General features: G+C 38.7%; 1 protein-coding gene and 1 long non-coding RNA gene across 2 annotated transcripts in view; one reads left to right on the top strand and one right to left on the bottom strand.

Moving 5' to 3' along the window:
• DCP1A (decapping mRNA 1A) overlaps window positions 1-18,672 on the bottom strand; it is a 44,046-nt gene extending 25,374 nt beyond the window's left edge. Inside the window, exons 1-3 of the mRNA XM_006050261.4 lie at window positions 18,446-18,672; window positions 15,876-15,916; window positions 13,811-13,938 (exon numbers count right to left, since the gene is read on the bottom strand). Coding sequence (XP_006050323.3) covers window positions 13,811-13,938; window positions 15,876-15,916; window positions 18,446-18,580 — 304 coding nt within the window. The 5' untranslated portion in view covers window positions 18,581-18,672. The remainder of the gene's footprint in view (window positions 1-13,810; window positions 13,939-15,875; window positions 15,917-18,445) is intronic.
• Window positions 6,272-17,689, top strand: LOC123331004. The gene is made up of 3 exons (XR_006547384.2): window positions 6,272-6,683; window positions 7,075-7,139; window positions 17,552-17,689. It is a non-coding gene; the product is annotated as an uncharacterized LOC123331004 (long non-coding RNA).
• Window positions 18,673-21,847: the final 3,175 nt, after the last annotated feature.

Genomic DNA, 21,847 nt, shown 5'->3' with positions numbered 1-21,847 from the left:
AACCACTAGACCATTGAGGTATGACCTAAATCAAATCCCTTATGATTATACAGTGGAATTGAGAAATAGATTTAAGGGACTAGATCTGATAGAGTGCCTGATGAACTATGGATGGAGGTTCGTGACACTGTACAGGAGACAGAGATCAAGACCATTCCCAAGAAAAAGAAATGCAAAAAAGCAAAATGGCTTTCTGAAGAAGCCTTATAAATAGCTGTGAAAAGAAGAGACGCGAAAAGCAAAGGAGAAAAGGAAAGATATACCCATTTGAATGCAGAGTTCCAAAAAATAGCCAAGAGAGATAAGAAAGCCTTCCTCAGTGATCAGTGCAAAGAAATAAAAGGAAAACAATAGAATGGTAAAGACTAGAGATCTATTCAAGAAAATTAGAGATACCAAGGGAACATTTCATGCAAAGATAGGCTCATATGGACAGAAATGGTATGGACCCAACAGAAACAGAAGACATTAAGAAGAGGTGGCAAGAATACACAGAAGAACTGTACAAAAAAGATCTTTATGACCCAGATAATCATGATGGTGTGATCACTGACCTAGAGCCAGACATCCTGGAGTGTGAAGTCAAGTGGGCCTTAGAAAGCATCACTACGAACAAAGCTAGTGGAGGTGATGGAATTCCAGTTGAGCTATTTCAAATCCTGAAAGATGATGCTGTGAAAGTGCTGCACTCAATATGCCAGCAAATTTGGAAAACTCAGCAGTGGCCACAGGACTGGAAAAGGTCAGTTTTCATTCCAATCCCAAAGAAAGGCAATGCCAAAGAACGCTCAAACTACCGCAAAATTGCACTCATCTCACACGCTAGTGAAGTAATGCTCCAAATTCTCCAAGCCAGGCTTCAGCAATACGTGAACAGTGCGTGAACTTCCAGATGTTCAAGCTGGTTTTAGAAAAGGCAGAGGAACCAGAGGTCAAATTGCCAACATCCACTGGATCATCGAAAAAGCAAGAGAGTTCCAGAAAAACATCTATTTCTGCTTTATTGACTATGCCAAAGCTTTGAAACTGTGTGGATCACAAGAAACTGTGGAAAATTCTGAAACAGATGGGAATACCAGACCACCTAACCTGCCTCTTGAGAAATCTGTATGCGGTCAGGAAGCAACAGTTAGAACTGGACATGGAACAACAGACTGGTTCGAAACAGGAAAAGGAGTACGTCAAGGCTGTATATTGTCACCCTGCTTATTTAACTTATATGCAGAGTACATCATGAGAAACACTGGGCTGGAAGAAGCACAAGCTGCAATCAAGATGCCGGGAGAAATATCAATAATCTCAGATATGCAGATGACAGAAAGTGAAGAAGAACTAAAGAGCCTCTTGATGAAAGTGAAACAGGACAGTGAAAAAGTTGGCTTAAAGCTCAACATTTAGAAAACTAAGATCATGGCATCCAGTCCCATCATTTCATGGCAGACAGACAGGGAAACAGTGGAAACAGTGTCAGACTTTATTTTCTTGGGCTCCAACATCACTGCAGATAGTGACTGCAGCCATGAAATTAAAAGACGCTTGCTTACTCCTTGGAAGGAAAGTTATGACCAACCTAGACGGCATATTAAAAAGCAGAGACATTACTCTGCCAACAAAGGTCCGTCTAGTCAAGGCTATGGTTTTTCCAGTAGCTGTGTATGGATGTGAGAGTTGGACTATAAAGAAGGCTGAGTGCTGAAGAATTGATGCTTTTGAACTGTGGTGTTGGAGAAGACTCTTGAGAGTCCCTTGGACTGCAAGGAGATCCAACCAGTCAGTCCATCCTAAAGGAGCTCAATCCTGGGTGTTCATTGGAAGGACTGATGTTGAAGCTGAAACTCCAATACTTTGGCCACCTGATGTGAAGAGCTGACTCAATGGAAAAGACCCTGATGCTAGGAAACATTGAAGGCAGGAGGAGAAGTGGACGACAGAAGATGAGATGGCTAGATGGCATCACCGACTCAATGGACATGAATTTGAATAAACTCCGGGAGTTGGTGATGGACAGGGAGGCCTGGCATGCTGCAGTCTATGGGGTCACAAAGAATCGGACATTCTGAGTGATTGAACTGAACTGAGACTAGAAATACTGAAAACATAAGTCAAAGTAAACACATGGACAGGCATGGCTCATCGCTATCCCAGGCTGCATTCTATTTCATATGACTCTGGCACAAGAAGGGAAGGTATGCTTTTATTTTTTTAAATTAAACTTTCAGTTTTGAAACAACTGTAAGTTCATGCATATTGTAAAAAAAAGAAACAGAGATGCTGTGTGCCCTTTATTTCTTCCAATGGTAACATTTTGTAAAACTGTAACATAATACTACAGCCAGACTATTGACATGGATACAATCGAGATACAGAACATTCCTATTGCCATAGAGATCCCTGTTGCCCTTTTATGGCCACACCCATCTCCCTTGGTACCCCTCCCCCATCTCTGACCTCTGGCAAACACTCTGATCTCTGTATTTCGATACTACAATGTTGCCAGTTCGAGAAATGTATTACAAATGGAATCACAGAGGATGCAACTTCTTGAGACTGACTTTTCTGACTCAATCTAACTCTCTGGATATTCATCTACAGTTGTTACTTGCATCAAAAGTTTGCTCCTATTTTTTGCTGAGTAGTATTTCTTGGTGTGGATGTACCAGTTTATTTAACCATTTATGCACTGAAGGTCATCTGCAGTGCTTCCACTTTGGGGCTATTATGCATAAGGCTGCTATGTTTGTGTATAGGTTTTTGTGAACCTAAGTTTTCATTTTTCTGGGTTAAATGTCCAAAAGAATAGTTACTGAGTCATAGTAGTTGCATGTTTAAAAAAAAACTGTTACACTGTTTTCCAGTTTTATATTTCTGCCAACAATGGACAAGCCATCTAGTCTCTCCGCTCCTTGCCAGCATTTGCTGTTCTATTTTTAATTTTACGCATTCTGATAGGTGTGTAGTGGTATCTCATGGTGGTTTTAATTTACATTTCCCTAATGACTAATAATACAGAATGTCTTTTCACGTGCTTGTCATCTATATATCCTCTTTAATTAAATGTCTATTCATATCTTTTGCCCCAAAGGATTGTTTTCTCAACTGTTCAGTTGAGAATTCTTCATATATTCAAGAAACCAATTCTTTGTCAGATGTGGTTTGAAAATATTTTCTTTTGTCAATAGCAAAGTCCAATTTATGAGTTATGCCTTCTGTGGATTTCAAGTCTAAAAACTCTTTGCTGAGCCCTAGTAAATAGGACTGGGGCTCTGAAAAGACTCCATTTATGGCAATTATACACAATCATCTTTCTCTAATATGCCTCTTCTGACCTGGCTAAAGAACACACAAAACACAAGAGACCAAATACAAAAGACACCAATTTTTCTCTAATGGACACAAGAATGATATGCAATACATCAGGCTCAGAGAAGAACACACAACATTTTGAGGGGGCTAAGCAGAGGCATTTAAGTTTTCATAGAGGGGTTTGTAAACCAAACTCTTAGGAAAGAATTCCATATCAATAATCAAAATAAGTCCAAAATAAGAGCTGTCGACTTACTCTGACAAATCTTTACCTCAAGTCCCACTCTCTTTCCTTTGAAGAAATACGCTATATTAGATAGAAATAAGATGCACCTTTTCCACATTTGTGCATTATCAAATAAACTGCCAAAAAAGTCAAACACTTTCAAAGGCATGCTGCAGAAGAAACAGAGATAAGGAAGCCATAATGATAGCTTAATGGGTAAAGGATAAGAGTCACACTCAATTCTGCCAAAAGCAGACATGCAGAGGTTCAGACACGCATCCAAGAATCAGCTCTGTCTGCCAACATATCAGATGCTCAGTGCATGCAACTGGCAAGGAGGCCCAGGGAGCTGCCACTGAGCCTGTCACTGTCACTGTGAGCAAAGACAGAAAAGTTCACTAGATAGCTAAAACCATGGAAGACCTCGTCTCCACACCAAAGCCAAGTACTCTTCCCTCAAGGGAACTTACACTTGAAGGCCCAGCATATTCTGCCAACCATCTGCTTGCTAAAACATCCTGAAATAATTTTCCTTGATTAATTATGCCACAGAGGATGTAGACATTTGGCAATACAGTATAATTTTGCTATGGTAAATAATAACGGCACCATCTTTTGTACGTGGCTTTTCTGAAGATGAAAGCAAACTACTCAGTTACTGGACGCCCACCACGTATCGTGGCTGCTAACCACTGTCCCAATTAGTCACGCTGTCCCTGCAGAGTTGGGGGTGTGACAGGACATTTCAATAACTTTATGCTGTACTTCAATAAAAAATATCAAAATGCAGAAAAGCATATTCAAAATTAACTGTTTCCCTTGCTTCTCAAATGACAGCCCTCTTCTTTTGAACATATGAAAAGTACAACTGACAAAGATCGAAGTTGTTGGATTATTTAATGCTGAGAAATTTTCAAAAGTTGAAGGGCAAGTCATCTGTTTCCCTGGAGAGTCCTGTTTGAAGATTCAGCAGCCAATTATGATCTGATGTTATACCTCATTCTGCTTCTCATCAGAAGTGGTGTATGACACACACAAGGTCAAGAAAATCCAAATTAATTTGGAGCCCTTACAAAATCCCTTGAGACTTCTAGCAATCTGGTAAAATGTCACTAAAACAGAGCTGGGGACCACTTTCATGCACGTGCTGCAGCCTTTTTGATTCATTTATTAGTTACATCTGACCTACTTTTTAAAAGGATCTGAGGAGCTGGAGATTTTCTCAGTATGCTGCCAAGCTGAAAAGGGGGTTTGATAAAGCTTTTGGCAATGGTGTTATGACTTATAACATTTCTGAAGATGGCACCAACAAAGGTCCTCTAGACCAGGAAACAAACACAACAAAATGTACTTTGAACATAACCAGAAATATTTACTCTGGAATAAGGAAGACTCTTCTGATTACAAAAGGACTGTAAGAATAGAATAGATGACATATACATAAGCATGCCCTGACAAGTGAAAAAACAAACGCTTTGACAGACCATTTCCTTTAAGATAAGAAGAAGCCTGGTGGCTCCATAGCATTATCAAAAGGTTGGGAAAGAGACAGAGGAGAAAGTCTCCGGGGTGGAGGTTAGAATACACACATACAGGTGAAAAGTTACAGAGCCCAAGACTGCTGGACCTGGGATTACAACACAACAGTGTGCAGTGGTAAACAGGCAGGTGAGGAAACGCTGTGAATCATAAGTAAGGCTGCTAAGTGCAACTGGGTTGTAGCAGCAGCTTAACTTTTTGGGGCCAAAGAGTAGACATACTTAAACACCACTGAACACGAACATGGCGGAAAAAGAGCCCACTTTCTAAAATTTAAATTATGTCTATTTAGTAAACATTGATTAAAAGACTTCTTCCATTAAATTAAAAATGCTATTCTGCAAGCTCTTTAGTTTATTTTTAAATTTGGTACCCTTCTCTAAATCAAGTCCGAAAATATTTACCAGCAACACTACTTCCACAGTTCCTTTTAACTGTAATTTCAGTATAGGATTCAGACATATGAAATGACTACTAAACTTTGTGGAGGACTAGGAAAATAAAACCCAAGAATATCACAAGTGACGATTCCTATTTATAACCTTTTTACTCTGTAATGATGTGTAACCCTGAATAAAACAGTGAGTCATACTAGGGTTTCACCTCTGCTTTTAGGATTTATCGTCACTATAGCTGCATAGCACTTGCCATGAATAGAGTACACGTGATCAACTTTTAAAATCTTTACAATTAAGAAAATAATAATAATAATAATAAATGATAAAAATTGCTTTCACCTGAAAACACTACTGGGGAGAGGAGGGGAAGCCAGTAATTGGGCATAATGAAAAGAATCTGTTTCGGAAATTCTCAACTGTTCACAGACTCAAGTTAACAAGAAGGTACCCGATGGAGGCTCTACTGGAACACTAAGTAGTGACCTACAACAGCTAGGAAGCATTAAAGATTTTTGATATGCCTGACCTAACAGCGTCACCAGATCAACCCTGGAGTCCAAGTCACTGTTTTCATGGTGTTTTACCTCTTCAGTCTACGTTATGTGACAACAGCAAGGCTCTTTCTTTATCTTGGTTCAGAAGGCCAGACGAATGCAGCGCCAAAGATTTCTTCCTCTTATGCTGATTGCAGAATCATACCAGCCGCAGCTGCTGCTGCTGATGGGGGAAGACTGCCTGCCTCTCTTCAGGCTACGTAAGAAGCAGTGTGTACTGGATTCAAAGATCACAAAGTATGGGCTGTGGAACTTTAGAAACTGTTCATAAAGTCGTCTTTTGGCCTGGTGGTAGAACTCACATTATTTGAGTTGCCAAACTGTAAAACTACTCTTGCAAGGAAATTTCCTGTATTGTGCTTTAAGTTTGAAGATTTGCACCGAATGCCAACAGCCACCTAGCATCTTTACTGCTCTTGCCCTTGAACTGAGAAAGGCCAAGCAGAGACCAAGAAAAACACACGTACACACTACAGTATTTCTTCTAATAAAACTTACCATTTGGCAGCTACATTTTCAACGCTATGGAAATGAATCTCCCTGCTTTTTCTAGTGATCTAATTTTAATTAAAAATGCTCTATATCAAGAGACTGATGCTCGATATAAAGGAAAAGTGACAAGTGAAGCGGAAATGAAGGGGTACTTCACACAGATTTTTGGAGGTAAGTTCTTTCAAAATATTTAACAGTGATAAGATTTTTATTTCCAATTGTTCCCGGTGTGGTGATCTGCTGTTGCTGTTAAGCTGGTTACAGGGTGTCTATGCCTTAACGTCCCCTCTCTTCTCACATCAAACTTTATTCTGTCCTTAGACAAGTGTGTGATGGTGGTTTTAGCCAAAAGAGAAGTGATTATTTTACTCTGTGTGCATGTTAGACTTGATATCTCATAATTAATTCACAAATACATATACATATATATACAACAAATTTCAGGTTACCATGTTAACCCTGGAAGATACCCACAGAAATGAAAATGAAAGTACCCGACACTGATCTTGGGGGAAAGCACCTTCTAAGAGAAACATACTTAGTGAGGTTTTGTTGTTTGTAGCCAGTGCTCACCAAATGCTTGAAGGAATAGTGGATAATATGAAGCATGATTTCCTTTCTATGGAGGTAAGTGTTCCTGTGGTAAGATCAGAAATGTGAAGATCTTATAGTTACTTTTTCAGAGGCCCGTTGCTATATGGATGACTACTTTAGTACCACTTACTGAACTGGAGAAAACATTCTTCTCAGCATTCTTTTTAGATGAGATAGAAGAGATTTTAAAACTACTGACCCAATTATTTCATTGAATCCATTTACTCCTAAGTTTTGTTACACTGTTTTTTTCCAGGAAATTGTCTATATAATCCAATTTTAAACTTCTGTGCAAAAAGTTCTTTACAGTGGTTTCTTATTCTCTATCCTTAGTTGCTGTATTATATATATAGTATATGTTATTCCTAATATTGCTATTTATGTCTCTCCTTCTCTTTTTCCTGTTGGATCAATCAGGTCATAAGGGAAAGCTTTTGTTTTGTTGATCTACTCTATTGCTAATATTGATAGATAGATCATATTGCTAATATGATATTCCTACCTATGTATGATAATTTTAATAAAAATTCTATACATACTTGAAAATAATGCAAATTCTTGAACTGCTAGAAGCAGGGTTTTTTCCTTTGTCCATTAAACCAAGTCTAACTGTGTTGTTTAAATATCCCATAACCTTAGTAAATTATCTGCCTTATCTGTCAATTACTGAGGTGGTCTGTTTATATTTCCCACTATAATGATGGATTTTAAACATTTGATGTGTAATGCTGATAAATACAAGGTATGTATCAGTTTAGAACTGTTTTTTCTTGTAGGCAATTTACTTCTTTTGTCATTATGGGATAACTTTTATTCCTGATGTTTCCCACCTCAGATTCTATGACATGTGATTAACACAGCTACATCAGTCTTGTTTGGTTAATAGTTACCTGACATATATCATCCTATTCTTTTACTTTCAACTTTTCCTGGCTTTGGAGTTTTAAGCTTTTTGAAAACAGCATTACTGGCAAATTCTGTATCTATCCAATCTCAGAATCTCTTTTAACTGTCAAGTATAGTTCACTTAACATTTGTTTCAGTTACTGGTTTATTTATTTCTGCCATTTTATTAGAACTGGGCTATTCCCCATAGTTTCTATTTACTTTTCTCCCATCTCAAATTGTACTGGTTTAAAATTAAGACATCCTATTTCTGTTCTGCAGTGATTACCCGGAATCTTTTGATCAAAACATACCTTGACTTACAAGTCTATTGGTCATCAATTTATCTACCCTCACCTCAGTCTCTGTAATTTTTTGGTTTGGAAAGTTTTTATCTTATATTATTGCTGTCTGGTATTATTGCTTTACCTTTTTAATACCTCTACTCAAGCTAGGCATTTTATTTTTTTATACAGTCAATGCTTATTTTGTTTTACTGTTGCTTAAACCTAATTACTTCTGTATTCCATTTTCTTCTTTCTTAACTATAGCCTTTAGAGCTGCACTGGTAAAAATAAATTAACTAAACTAAATTAAGAACTTATAGTTAAAAACATAGTTGTATAGGCACATTTCAAGGGTTCAATAGCTACCATATAGTACTGCTTTGGAAGCACATATGACAAAGGTCTGCTGGAGTTAACTTCTGTTTTTGTTGAAAAATGTCTTAGTTTGCTCTCTTGAATTATTAAATTGATGGTTAATTGTTTTTTTCCTTTAGTACTTGAAAATAAAATTCCTTGTCTTCTAAACTCAGTAGCTGCAATTAAATATGCTGTCAGTCTAACTGACGCTCTTCCTAAATAATAAATCTCAACAGTTTGGCTGTTTACGTCTTTGCCTTTGATCCAGGTCTCTATTTATTTTGCCATGTGTCCAAGTCTGTATTTATTTCTATTTATTTTGCTTGAGGCCTTATTTTATTGCCTAAATCTGAGACTTATGTCTTTCATGGATTCTGGAAAATTCTGAGTTATAATCTCCTCAAATATTCCCTCTTAAAAAAAAAAATTCGCCCTCTACATATTTTATCATTCTGAAATTCTTCTCTGTCATTATGTTAAACTTTCTAAGACTTTCCAACCCTTTGCTCTCTGTCAAACTTTCCATTTTTCCCCTTTCTGGACTGCATCCTGGATAATTTCCTCAGATGTCTCTTCCAGGTACCCAATTCTCTTTTCAGTCTTTATAATTAAATGTTAAATCAGGTAGAGAGTTTACTTCAACAACTAAAATTTTAATATCTTAAAGTTTTACTTAGCTATTTTTCTAATCTACCTGTCACTTTATTTTATAATCTACTAAAATTTTAATTTCTTAAAGTTTTACTTAGCTATTTTTCAAATCTACCTGTCACTTTATTTTATAATCTACATCTGATATTCTTATCCATTAAATTCTCTAACTGATCATATCATTAACCAAAATTTCTGGGAAGGGCTGGCTGTTTGTTTTACCATATGCTTTACCGACTGTGAATTATGTCTTTGTATATATTGTAATTTTTGGACCATGGGGCTTACCAGTAAGATCCTGGGGCAATTTTGATTAAGAATATTCTCTCCAAAAAAGTTTTGCATTTGCTTTTGCCAAGTGTTCTAGAGTATTCAACAGGTGAGAATCAATTTTATGTTAATTTTTTGGCCTGGGTAAGAAATTACACCAAATGAATATTATAACTTGAACCTCAAATCTGAAATATGAGAGGCCTCTGGCTACAATTTTTAGGGGGGAAATCTTCCCTCTAGTTCATAGCACAGATTGAAGTAGATAAGCTTGCCTGTCATGTCCCTAGGTTGATGGGCTATCTTCCTAATTTACTAATATACAACTCATTAGGGGACCTGGATAATAAAATCTTTAAGATCTTTCACTAATTAGACCACTTGGTTTAAGTCTAAGACAGAGACACAGTCTATAATATTTTAATTTGTAAGTGCCTGATAAATTACCTTTACATATATGATGCTTTCTTAAGACAAGCAGGTCAGATCAGTGGTTTAAGTGATTTATCCAGTTACAGTTGGGAAAATGGCAAAGCCTAGAATAGAATTCTTTTCTGCAAATTAAATTCCACTGCAAAGAGTGTTACCATGGCAAACCCACCCTCAGGGATATCTTCTGCAGCCCTTGCATCTAGAAATCATTTGTAAATTTTAAAAAGAAATGATTAAATGAGAGGCATACAAATCTAAAGGTGCCCAAGTATGTTTCTGCATGGATCTATGCTTCAGAACTCTGGTGTCCAATATGGTAGCCACTAGTCTTATATGGCTATTTAAATGCAAACTGATTAAATAAACTTTACAAATCTGTTTTTTCTTGGCTGCACCAGCCACACTTTAAGTGTTCCACAGTCACATGTGGCTGACCGGTGACTGCTATACGGGACAATATCGATAGAGAGCATTTCCATCATCACAGAGTCCACAGGGCAGCACTGCTCTAGAGAGTGGACTGATAAAATAAGTTATTTTACTGTTGTAGCAAAGTAGAAAGAACATTTGTTTTGAAGCTCAAGAGACCTAGATTTGACTTCTGCCTGTTACTTATAAACTTTGTTGACTCTTGGGCAAGTTTCTTAACTTCTCTGGGACTCTTGTTTCCTCATCTGTAAGTGGGGAATCAGAAATAAGGTGCTGGGAATATAATTTTCACTTAGTAACTACAGAATCTGCAGTCTCCTCAACCCTTATTGGGGTCTTATGGCTGGCAAAAGGTATAAAAATAAACTGTTTCCAAAAGGTGCAAGACAATCACCAAACCTAAACTTCTGGCAGGTGCAAGCATTTCCTTTCTAAGCTTTTACCTTTCTCTTGGAATGGTGAGGTGGGGTGTTAAAGAAAAACTAGGGAATTCCTGGCAGTCCAGTGGTTAGGACCCTGTGATCTCACTGCTGTGGGTCTGAATTTCATCCTTGACCGGAGAACTAAGATCCTACAAGCCACTCAGTGCATGCCCCCCTACCCCCCAAAAAAAGTTAGAACTGGAAAAAGTTATAGCTCAATATTCTATCAACTCTAAAAAGTGATTTAAGAGAAAGAGGCTGGATCTGAGGGTGTAGCTGGAATACAATGGGTCAGGTGTCTTGGTGATATTTCCCACGAGAAAATGACAGAAGAGCAGCTACAGAAGCATGTATAATTACCTGTATACACATCAGACACTAATTAACTTTTTATTTAAAGATCAAATCCCTAAACAATTCAGTAGCTTGCTGACCTGACAAGTCTACTTGATACTTTTAAGACTAGGGAGACAAAACATACTCCGCAGAGGCTTTAATACTCTCAGAATCACTTTATGCTGCCCTGTCACTTCTCCCCAGTACAAAAAGGCCTCTAAATACTTTCCCCAAGCTCTTCTTCTAGATTATTTCTCATATATCCACAGTATTGTTCTTGACCTTTTCAGGCTTTTCTCTGGCTTAAAACCAAACTGATGTGCTCTTGAATATCTCATTAGCAATACCAGAAACTGTTAGGCCCTTAAGAAATAATTCAGTGCCTCAATTAACGGAGAAGCGGAATGATCTAGGTTAAGTGACTCTTATGTTTAACTAAGGAAACCTTTGTTTCAACCTTTTGTTGAAAATCTTTCTACAATAAATAGCATTAGTGCACTGTCCCCCTCAAGAATATTCTAATTAACATAAGAAACACTTCTGATGGTTTAAGGTCTTATCATTACAGCAAATCAATCTATGACACTATAGTGTGGTAAAACTTATAGTACTGATCCCAAGTAACCCATGAGAAATTTGCTAGATTTTCACAAAATAAAACATTAGCCTTTTCCCTTTACAATTTGCCTTCATTTCTTCCATACAAGGACTATAGAAATATTTACAGATATTTTAGGCTCTGATTGGTTACATTTTGGTTAATCAGCACAACATGAGAAATGAACTACACTCCAATAAAAATTAATATAAAATACTTTTTGGTTAATCATGGTTCATTTTGATTTGTGTTATCTTGCACTTCAACTTCATAGGTAAGTTTACTTGTTCAATACAACTCATTTCAGGCTTATGCTAAATGGTAATGAAGTCCATAGGCCTGTGATAATTTCCCCTACTGACTACTTTACTTGGAGAGGGCAATGGCACCCCACTCCAGTACTCTTGCCTGGAAAATCCCATGGACAGAGGAGCCTGGTAGGCTGCAATCCACGGGCTCGCTAAGAGTCAGACACGACTGAGCAACTTCACTTTCACTTTTCACTTTCATGCTTTGGAGAAGGAAATGGCAACCCACTGCAGTGTTCTTGCCTGGAGAATCCCAGGGATGGGGGAGCCTGGTGGGCTGCCGTCTATGGGGTCGCACAGGGTCAGACATGACTGAAGCGACTTGGCGGCAGCAGCAGCAGACTACTTTACTAATCAAACTTGTATTAGAGGCAACAGCTAGATTAAGTTTTCAGGTATTAAAAAACAGAATTAACCCAATTTTCCTTAAATAAAAAATTGGATCTGCACTGCTTTGCAGACTTTCCTCTTTAACAGAATAGTCAGCATAAAGAAAACAGCTATTTGAAGTAATTCTTACTGTTAATAATAGTTTAAATAAATCCATCCATTCAAACTAAGAGAGATAATTATCTGGACAAATCGTTTACTAAAAATTCAAGAGATAGATTTTACTTTGCTTAAAAGTGAGCTAGGGAGAAGAATTTGGGGCTTTTAGTTTCAACAAAGATTTGTCACTTCTCATTCAGGGAATGAAAAGATGCATACTTTCTTGTAGTTTTTTTTTTAAACACGTTCTATTGAAGACATTCCCCCAATACTAGTTACCTCGCACTCAAGTGAAATTCATACTTTTAGGTTTTGAGTTAGAAGCCAAGCCTCTCCAGCAGTCTCCTCAGATGATGGCTGCAGCATAGTCCCCTTACCGGAATAACCAGGGCTGGCATTCCTGCCAGCGAGGCCAGACAAATTGCCTGTCTTCTGTTCCCAAACACTCATACCTCCAATCCCATGTTGAAATACAAGAACCAGGTGTACTTTCTAGTATTTATTTCTTAAAAAGGCCACTCTGGCTTTGCTGACTATACCCAACCATTTTTCGTGTCTTAAAATGCCTGAAAGGACCCTGGACTAGAAAGCAGCAAAAAGGGTTACAATCCTCTCTCTCCAACTGAGCAGCTGCCGCTCACCTGAGTCTCAGCTGACTTAATGGCCTGTCTACCCTAAAAGTTATTATACTATTGACGTTAAAGTACAATAGCTCTTGGCCCAGCACTTGTACCCAACACTCAACTAAATAAACAGACTGAAAAATACCACAATCAGGGCAAAGACAGTCCTTTCTTTGTGCACAGAAATATTAGTATCTGTCTTTAAGTTCTTTTGCTCAGTGGCATCAGTTCAGTCGCTCAGTCATGTGAGACTCTTTGCGACCCCATGAATCGCAGCATGCCAGGCATGGGCAGCCAATAACACATATTACAACAAAAACAAAGGGTGAAATTTATTTTCATAGAACAAATAGTAGAAATATAATGTAATATAATTATATAGAGTAATATAGTTAACTATTACTAAAATAATTAGTTACTGTATACAAAGAGTGTTTCAATTTTAGAAGTTCAATTCAAAAGCTCTGATCTTAGCAAGAGACTCACTTATAACCAAAAGAGTATAGACCATAGTTTTTATCGTACCCTGAATTTCCAAGAATACTCTGCTGACAGAAACTAAAGTCACTCAATTAAGCAGCAAACACATGAACTATAATTAACAGATAGATACTCACAACTTGCATTTCTATACAGAAGAAATGGTTCGTGGAGCTGAAATTCCAAATCTTTATTTACTGGTTCAACTAGATTGTGCATATTCAGTCGATTCACAATGGTGAAACCATGGTAAGGTGAAGCTGACCTTAGATTTAATAGAAGAAAAAAAAAGTAGTCATTAAATTTGCTGAAATATTATCTACTTTTTAGTTCCATTTTAAAGAATGAATGGAATATTGCATTATATAATATTATTAGCACTGAAATCATAAACAAAAAGTTTAAGTCAGATCATATCCCTCCCCATGTCGGGAGCTTTCAAGGACTGTCCCTCAGAATAAAGGCCAAGGTCTTAACTAAGGCCACCCACCCAAGGCCTTAAGTGATATGTGCCCCTTTGACTTCAACGCCTGTGCCTCTTCCCTGTTCTTCCTGCTCCAGCCACACTGGACTCCTTACCATTCTTCCTATAGGTATGTTTCTACCTAAAGACCTCTGTCTGGGCTACTTGCCCAGAATCTACAGTTATCTCATTTCCCACAAGCCTCTGTTCAAATGTCCCATTCTCACTGAGGCCTGCTACAGAACTACCCTTTTCAATGCTACCAAGCTCAATACCTCTAACCCTTCTCTCTCTTTTTCCATACCACTATTTTTTGTATTTATCATCTTTCTCCACTAAACTGTACCATGCAAATAGGATTCTTCTTTTTTTCAGGTAAGTACCAAGAGAGACATATAGTAGATATTTAGTGAATATATGCTCAATAAAAATATCATTTATTTTAAATATGGTATGGGACTGGTTACAATAATTATTGCCCACCATCACAATGATTTTGCTTATATCAAATGGGAGAACTATGGAAAGACTTGAGCTGGTAAGAAAATGTTTTGAATCCTACGAAACATCTTCGGTTCCCATGTCAGGGTGACCCAGCACACGACCCTTCAGGCACTTCTCACTTGTATACGAAATATTTCTCTGTGTACATGGGAGAGGTTTTAGAATTCTAGTCTACAGATTAGGAAACAAGCTTAGGATGATTCAGGCCTGCACCCAAAGTCACACAAATAATAACCAGGATTTAGCTTTTAGGTTTTCTGATTCCAAATCCATGCTTCTTCTATGCTAAGGTCTCTCCAAAGGGACATTCTGACATCTGGTATATATTTATCCATTTCATCCATAACATGTTCTCACATTTCCCCAATAGAGTCTCACTGGTCTCCTTTTATTGGAATCAATACAAGTGGAAGCTTCCATAAATTTTATTAAATCAAGTCAGTCACTAAACTAAATTTCATTTTCTGTAATTGGTGAATCCACACAGTTACAATAAGGCCAGGAAAGTGCTTCCCAAGTACCAAGGTTCTAATAATAGTTGAAGAGCTTCTAGAGATTTATATTGGTAATGAATATTACCAGGTAAAAGTCTTTTTTTTTTTTTAAAGGAGAAAGATGAGTAACAGGGAACAAAATGTCAAAAAGAAAGAGTAACATTAAATCACTTAAAAGGAAGAAAAAAAATCAGTGTTTTTTAGACAAGATCTCAAAGGTGCACAACACAATTTAGAAGAATATTTGACAAATTCTTGTTGCAATCCATAAATAATTTACCACACACACACGAAAAGAACCAGTATCAGTTCTTTTCGTGTGTGTATGTGTATCAGTAATCCTGCTGAGTTTCCTAAGCTTTAGAAACCAAGAAAAGGCATCTATCTCAATCAGAGCGAGAGTTAAGAGGGATCCAGGAAAACAAGAAACTCCAATGACTAACATATCTCTGTTTTCCTAATATGGGGGGAAGGAGAAAGGCATCTGTTTTAGATTCATTCATTACTACAAAATGTTTTCTATTTTGCTAGGTTCCTAAATAAGTTCTGTTTGATTCTGAATCACAGGAACTGTCAAAGAAGGGACATTACTTGGTTAAGATTTCACAGCAAGGGATGGATGAATACTTGGAAGGGTCAAGCAGGAAGGTTCCAAACACAAATTACAATAGGGCTGAATCACTCTACATGACATTGTTCACCATCAAATTAAAAAAAAAAATTTTTTTTTAAAAAGCTTACCTTCGATATACAAATAAGGTCCCTTCTATATCGGTCTTCTCCTGTAACAGACAATGAGTCAATTAGTTTTTTCCCCCATAATCTAACCACAAGTTGTCCCAGTGGAGAAGTACTTCACGTTTAAGATCAACTTATTTATTTTAAAATTAATTAATTAATGCATGTTAATTGATATGCAATGTTCTATCCAGCAACATGCCTATATCTACAGTAACTTTCCTTTTCTTTTTTAAAATTTAAAGGAGAAAAATATCTAGAATTAGCTTTCATTTTTTAAAACTAAAATGTTTTAGCCAAATTTCTTAATTTTAAAGCCAATGTCCGTATACAGTCATTACTTCACCTTTAAAGTTTATCAAAGTTAGTAAGAAAAAAAAAAGAAATTTTATTTTACAGGACACTGTTTCATCACTTGGGAGATCCTGGCATATTTTCATGAGTAGCAAATTTTGTGGTTAGTTAAGAACTACTGTCAAACACAATGAGTTTGTTATTCTTAGAACTTTGTTGAAGAATCACGAATACTGAAATTATACTTAGTATAATTTGTATAGTTCTTACAAATAATTTTAAACTTTTTTTTAGCTTAAAGTAAACGTTTGATTAAGAAAGTACAATTCATCATCTTTCATTTGCTGTGACAAGAGTGTATTTAGGTTTTAAACAGTTACAATGTTTAAAAAAAAAAAAGAAAAAAAAATTAGTCTACAGTTCACAGCCCAGATAGGATCTAAATAGTTTAATGCAATCAGCAAACTATTAGCAAACTTAAATGTTAGTCATATAGAATTAAATTTGGTGGGATGAAAAAAAGAACTTTAAAAGATATTTACCATCTTGATTTCTAACTTAAACATCATCATGGAATTTTTCCTTATGTATTTCTTGCTTTTCAAACTTTATTAATATAAGAAATTGGTAATCAATTGCTTCACAATGAAAGAAAACTTACCCAAATAAACAATTGTGTAAAGTTACAAATCACTGCCATGATACAAATGAATAATAGCAGTTTAGTTTTCAATTCAGGTTATTTCAGCTTGTATTTCATTCAGCTTGTATTTAAAGAAGAATGGCACAATTAAAATTCCAAAATATTGGAAGTCTGTGACAAACTAGAAATAAAAGCTTGTCAGTAATAACCCCATGCCCCAAATATTCACCATCTGTCTGCAATCCACATTCCAAAAATGTATATGTACAGCAAGAAAAGAAAAATGGTCCAAACAATTTAAACTAAAGTAATATCTAATAAAACAGTCACACTTAAAAAAAAAAAAATCTATAATTTTGTTCTGTGTGGCTTGCCATACCTCCTTCTATTCCAGGAGGTGAAGGAAAGACGATACAAAGTAAAGCAATATGACTTTGAAAACTCTCCGCATCTGATTTAACTGTTTATAAATGCGAAATGATTTTTTACAAAATTAATGATTAAATATAACCCATGTATCTGCATTATGTTGCAAAGGATATATTATGATAATAATCTTTCCGTTTTGTTAGTACAAGGACTTCAATTCTTATTGAAACGTGAATGTGAATCATTAATTCAATCCAACAAACATTTACAGATTATTTTTTAAATAAAGCCTATATAGCTAAATGAGTTAATCAAGAAGATTCATATTTTTAAGGGAAATGATGTTACGTTTATTTATTTATATTTTATTTAGCCACTTGGGTGGCTTGTTAGATCTTAGTTCCCCGACCAAGGATGGAACTCTGCAGTAGAAGCGGGGAGTCCTAACCATTGGACCACCAGGGAAGTCTCGAAATTCTGACATGCAAACAACAACCGAAGCTTCAAACCGGCTAATCAGCGAACTAACTGAATGTAACTTTTCGCAACCTCTCTCGTGCAAAAAAAGGCAAAAAGTCTGATGCGAGCATTCAGAGGTGACATCACCAGCGGCATAGCTGAAACAAACACGAGGTCTCTTATCCAAAGGTTTCAAGGTAACAAAATTAACAAGCAAGCCCTTTTCCTAAGAGCCTTGAAATCTTTTCCAAACTCTGGAAACACAGTGTAGTTTGATAAATGCGGGACTTATCACCACCCTCTCGCCTTTCCAAGAACTGAAACTAATTGGATTTCAAACTTTAAATCCTAATAACCTCTGCGAAGGGGTTTCTGATTTATCTATCTGTTGCGGGGAGAGGAGTGTTTACTTTATAAATTATGTATATATAATGTATCTAACAACTCTCAAAGCTTCAGACAATCTTACAGGCGTCTTTCTGACTCCATCGGTCTCATATCCTCCAACACACCTGCAAAGAAGGCAGGTCGCCCACATCCTCGAACTGGACCCCTGGGGACTAATCCTTCTTCAACCCTCCCCTCTATCAGCTTTACCCCCGGATGTTTGGACCTACTTCCCTCTCTCCTCTCACCCAATCCCCAGCGGCGCCGACACCTCTCAGGCGCCGGCCAGGCTCTCCTCCAGTCCCTGGCCTCGCCTCCGCCACCCTGGCCTCCCGCATCGCCCCCTACCCAGATCGGTCGGCGCGGCCCCTTTAAGAAGCGGCGGCTGGGAGAGCAACTTCAGCGGCCTGGCTGCACTCACCCACTGGTTGGCCTTGGGGCAGAAGGTGTACAGTGCGACCTGGCCCGTGAGGTCTGCGATGCTGGTGATGTAGGGGTCGTGTTGCTTCAGGGCCGCTAGGCTCATCTCTTGCCCAGCTCGACTCAGCGACTCCATCTTGAATTCCGGAGCCGAGCCCCTCTGGCGGGGCGGAGTCGAGGACAGGAAGGTGCCATGGAGGCAAAGTTCCCCCAGCTGCGTCAGCGCCCTCAATTTCCGCCTATCCACCGGGCCTCGCGGTACGGCAGCTATTATGCTCCGCTGAACCCACGCCCGGGGCGCCGGGTTCCGGTGTCGTCAGGTCCCAGTGGACTGAAGGTGCGAGGTGGCATTCGCCGCCGCGTGGCGGAGCAAAAAGGCCTGGGCGTAGGTTCTTCTTTTCCGCGGGCTGAAAGGTACCGGCGCTCGGAACAAGGCTGCTCTGGAGATTTCTCACCGTTCCTGCCGTATTAGTTTCCTGCGGCCGCAGACTGGAAACCTAGCTGTGTCAAGGCAGGGCTCCAAGGGCGATTTAGAAAACAGAAAAGTGGGGAGAAACGGGGTGGGGGTGGGGGAACCTCGGAAAGTACCCCAGATCTCAGATTTATTAGTGTTTTTATAAAGGAAGTTTTTGAAAAAGCCAAACTAGCCCGTCTGTAACTACACGGAAATGTCTTTTATTGTCAACTTATTTTCTTCCTCTGAATCCCACGAAAATCTTCATTCAGTTTTGGAAAGAACCCGTGAAAACTTGTTTGCCGGGCATCGTTTAAAGCTTTAAAACGGTAACTCATCCTTTTAGCAAACATCTGCTTAATATTTTAAGACATTTTAAAGGAGCCAGTTACTAGCTAAAGAGTAAAAACAAGGCTTGGAAGATAAAGGGAACTCTGCACCGCCCCCGCCCCCCCCCCCGGTTTGTTATAAAAAACCTTTTTTTATACTGAAAAGATAACCGAGAGGTGTCTGTGGCGGCCCAGTGGTTGACTCCACCCTTCCAGTGCACGGGGTGTAGGTTGAATTTTTTTTGCCTGAAAAAAACTATTGACTGTAATAGTTGTATTGTTTATGATTTTACATCCCGAGGTCGTTAACGGAAAGATACTTCATGTTTTACATTCTTGGCAGAATCATGTTACATGTACAAATGCAGACAAGGAAACATATTCATTTACTGTTTCTTTAGCAAGTATTTTTGTTAGTTGCTCAGCCGCGTCCGACTCTTGGCAATCCCACGGACTATAGCCCACCAGGCTTGTCTGTCCGTGACGTTCGCCAGGCAAGAATACTGGAGTGGATTGCCATTCCCTTCTCCATCAGTTCAGTTCAGTCGCTCAGTCGTGTCCGACTCTGTGACCCCATGAACAGCAGCATGCCAGGCCTCTCTGTCCATCACCAGCTCCCAGAGTTTACCCAGACCTCATGTCCATTGAGTCTGTGATGCCATCCAACCATCTCATCCTCTGTCCTCCCCTTCTCCTCCTGCCCTCAGTCTTTTCCAGCATCAGGGTCTTTTCAAGTGAGTCAGCTCTTTGCAACAGGTGGCCAAAGTGTTGGAGTTTCAGCTTCAACATCAGTCCTTCCAAAGAACACTCAGGAATGATCTCCCCCCGGATAGACTGGTTGGATCTCCTTGCAGTCCAAGGGACTCTCAGGAGTCTTCTCCAGCACATCAATTCAAAAGCATCAATTCTTCGGCATTCAGCTTTCTTTATAGTTCAACTCTCACATTGATACATGAGTACTGGAAAAACCATAGCCTTGACTAGACGGACCTTTGTTGACAAAGTAATGCCTCTGCTTTTTAATATGCTCTCTAGTTTGGTCATAACTTTCCTTCCAAGGAGTAAGTGTCTTTTAATTTCATGGCTGCAGTCACCATCTGCAGTGGTTTTGGAGCCCAGAAAAATAAAGTCAGCCACTGTTTCCCCATCTGTTTGCCATGAAGTGATGGGACCAGATGCCATGATCTTCGTTTTCTGAATGTTGAGCTTTAAGCCAACTTTTTCGCTCTCCTCTTTCACTTTCATCAAGAGGCTTTTTAGTTCTTCACTTTCTGCCATAAGGGTGGTGTCATCTGCATATCTGAGGTTATTGATATTTCTCCCGACAATCTTGATTCCAGCTTGTGCTTTCTCCAGCCCAGCGTTTCTCATGATGTACTCTGCATATGAGTTAAATAAGCAGGGTGACAATGTATAGCCTTGACGTACTCCTTTTCCTGTTTGGAACCAGTCTGTTGTTCCATGTCCAGTTCTAACTGTTGCTTCCTGACCTGCATACGGATTTCTCAAGAGACAGGTCAGGTTGCCCTTCTCCATAGCAAATATTTATTGACCTTCTACTTTGAACGGGTATCTGCTTGGGATGCGAAGAACTGACTCATTGGAAAAGACCCTGATCCTGGGAAAGATTGAAGGCAGGAGGAAAAGGGGATGAGATGAGAGGATGAGATGGTTGGATGGCATCACCAACTCCATGAACATGAGTTTGAGTAAGCTCCAGGGAGTTGGTGATGGTCAGGGAAGCCTGGGGTGCTGCAGTCCATGGGGTTGCAAAGAGTCAGACACAACTTAGTGACTGAACTGAACTGAGTCCCTTGGGAAGCTTCAAAGTCTAAGACAATTTTCTGGTTCTGGGAGAAACTGAAAGAAGTAGGGGCAATGCTAGAGATATCTCACTTGACACCCAGGGGATGGAGCCAGTAACTTCATCTGTCAGAAGAGTATTGGAAGGCTTGATGGAGGAGATGATGTTTGAATTAGTGTTTCAGGAATAAGGATGAGTTCATCAGGAAGGACAGGCAAGGACTCCCTTTCATATCATAGTCTAAATGGTAGTGATGTGCACATCCTCTTTTGATGGTTGCTTAATTGAAGCTGGGTGGAGACGTCACTGGCTCGTTGTTCCACACTAGTCAGGGGGATCTGGTGTTAGAATCCAGGGACTAGGCGCGCCAGGGTCCTTTTCTCCATGCTATGCCTGCCTTTCTTCGTATTGGAGAGAGAGCCCTACATCTCCCGCTACCTTCTTTCTTTCTTTTCCTTAACTTTTTATTTTATATTGGAGTATAGTTGATTAACAGTGTTGTGTTAGGGGACTTCCCTGGTAGTTCAGTGGTTAGAAATCCACCTTCCAATGCAGGGGATGCAGGTTTGACTCCTTGTCCCGGAAATAAGATCCCACATGCCTCCAGGCAGCTAAGCCTGCACACTGCAACTAGAGAAAGCCATGCGCTGCAACGGAGACCCAGAGCAGCCAAAATTTTAAATTTAAATAAAAACATAAAAAACCAACAGAAACCAATATTCTGTTAATTTCACGTGTACAACAGAGTGATTCAGCTATACGCATACATGTATCTATCCTTTTTCTTTTCAAAATATTTATTTGTTTTGGTTGTGC

The sequence above is a fragment of the Bubalus bubalis genome, chromosome 21, assembly GCF_019923935.1.
Source record: "Bubalus bubalis isolate 160015118507 breed Murrah chromosome 21, NDDB_SH_1, whole genome shotgun sequence".
NCBI classification, from domain to species: domain Eukaryota; kingdom Metazoa; phylum Chordata; class Mammalia; order Artiodactyla; family Bovidae; genus Bubalus; species Bubalus bubalis.
The sequence above is the reverse complement of the archived record's forward strand: the minus strand, read 5'-3'. Positions and strand labels throughout refer to the sequence as shown.